Genomic DNA, 993 nt, shown 5'->3' on the forward strand with positions numbered 1-993 from the left:
TGTTACAGTATGGTGCTTGGTAGTTGTAGTCCATGTTACAGTATGGTACTTGGTATTTGTAGTCCGTGTTACAGTATGGGGCTTGGTAGTTGTAGTCCATGTTACAGTATGGTGCTTGGTAGTTGTAGTTTATCTCTAAGTGTCATGTGGTGCCGAGGGTTCATTATGTTATCATGGTGAAGCTGTTGTTACCTTGTGTTCTAGTCATATCTGTGGTGGTGATGCTGTTGTTACCTTGGGTTCTAGTCATGTCTGTGGTGGTGATGCTGTTGTTACCTTGTGGTCTAGTCATGTCTGTGGTGGTGATGTTGTTCCCTTGTGTTCTAGTCATGTCTGTGGTGGTGATGTTGTTGTTACCTTGTAGAGAGAGAGAGAGAGAGAGAGAAAGAGAGAGAGAGAGAGAGAGAGAGAGATGTAGGTGTGTAGTCTTTAGAGAGCCGTGCCTCTTAGGGTAGTATATGTACCAGTAGTGGAGTTTGAGGAATCAGTGGCTATAGTGATGTTTGTTGATGGGTTTGTCTTGGAGAGGAGAGGTCTGGAGGTGACAGGGCCAGGGTTGGGTGGAACAGGAGCTGTAGAGAAAGACAGAAAGACAGAAAGACAGAAAGTAGAAGGTGTCAAAATGCTCTCGAGTTTAGCTAAAAGACTGTCTATCTTTCTCTCTGACACACACACATAGCTACTATGAGTGACTGGGAAAGAACCTGTCTTTCTCTCTCTGTCTATCTATCATACAGGCAAATACACACACACACACACACACAGTGGTGTAAAGTACTTAAGTAAATATGCTTGAAAGTACTACGTAAGTCATTTTTGGGGGTATCTTATTAAGAGAACATCCCTGGTCATCCCTACTGTCTCTGATCTGGTGGACTCACTAAACACATGATTCCTTTGTAAATGAAGTCTGAGTGTTGGAGCCCCTGGCTATCTGTAAATGAAGTCTGAGTGTTGGAGCCCCTGGCTATCTGTAAATGAAGTCTGAGTGAT

General features: G+C 43.6%; 1 protein-coding gene across 1 annotated transcript in view; it reads right to left on the reverse strand.

Annotated features, from left to right (window-relative positions):
* Window positions 1-349, reverse strand: part of LOC139026105 (uncharacterized) — a 3,623-nt gene extending 3,274 nt beyond the window's left edge. The window contains exon 1 of the mRNA XM_070441393.1: window positions 193-349. Within this exon, the coding sequence (XP_070297494.1) occupies window positions 193-331 (139 nt within the window). The 5' untranslated portion in view covers window positions 332-349. The remainder of the gene's footprint in view (window positions 1-192) is intronic.
* Between the last annotated feature and the right edge of the window lie 644 nt (window positions 350-993).

The sequence above is a fragment of the Salvelinus sp. IW2-2015 genome, unplaced genomic scaffold (assembly GCF_002910315.2).
Source record: "Salvelinus sp. IW2-2015 unplaced genomic scaffold, ASM291031v2 Un_scaffold3881, whole genome shotgun sequence".
Classification (NCBI taxonomy): Eukaryota; Metazoa; Chordata; class Actinopteri; order Salmoniformes; family Salmonidae; genus Salvelinus; species Salvelinus sp. IW2-2015.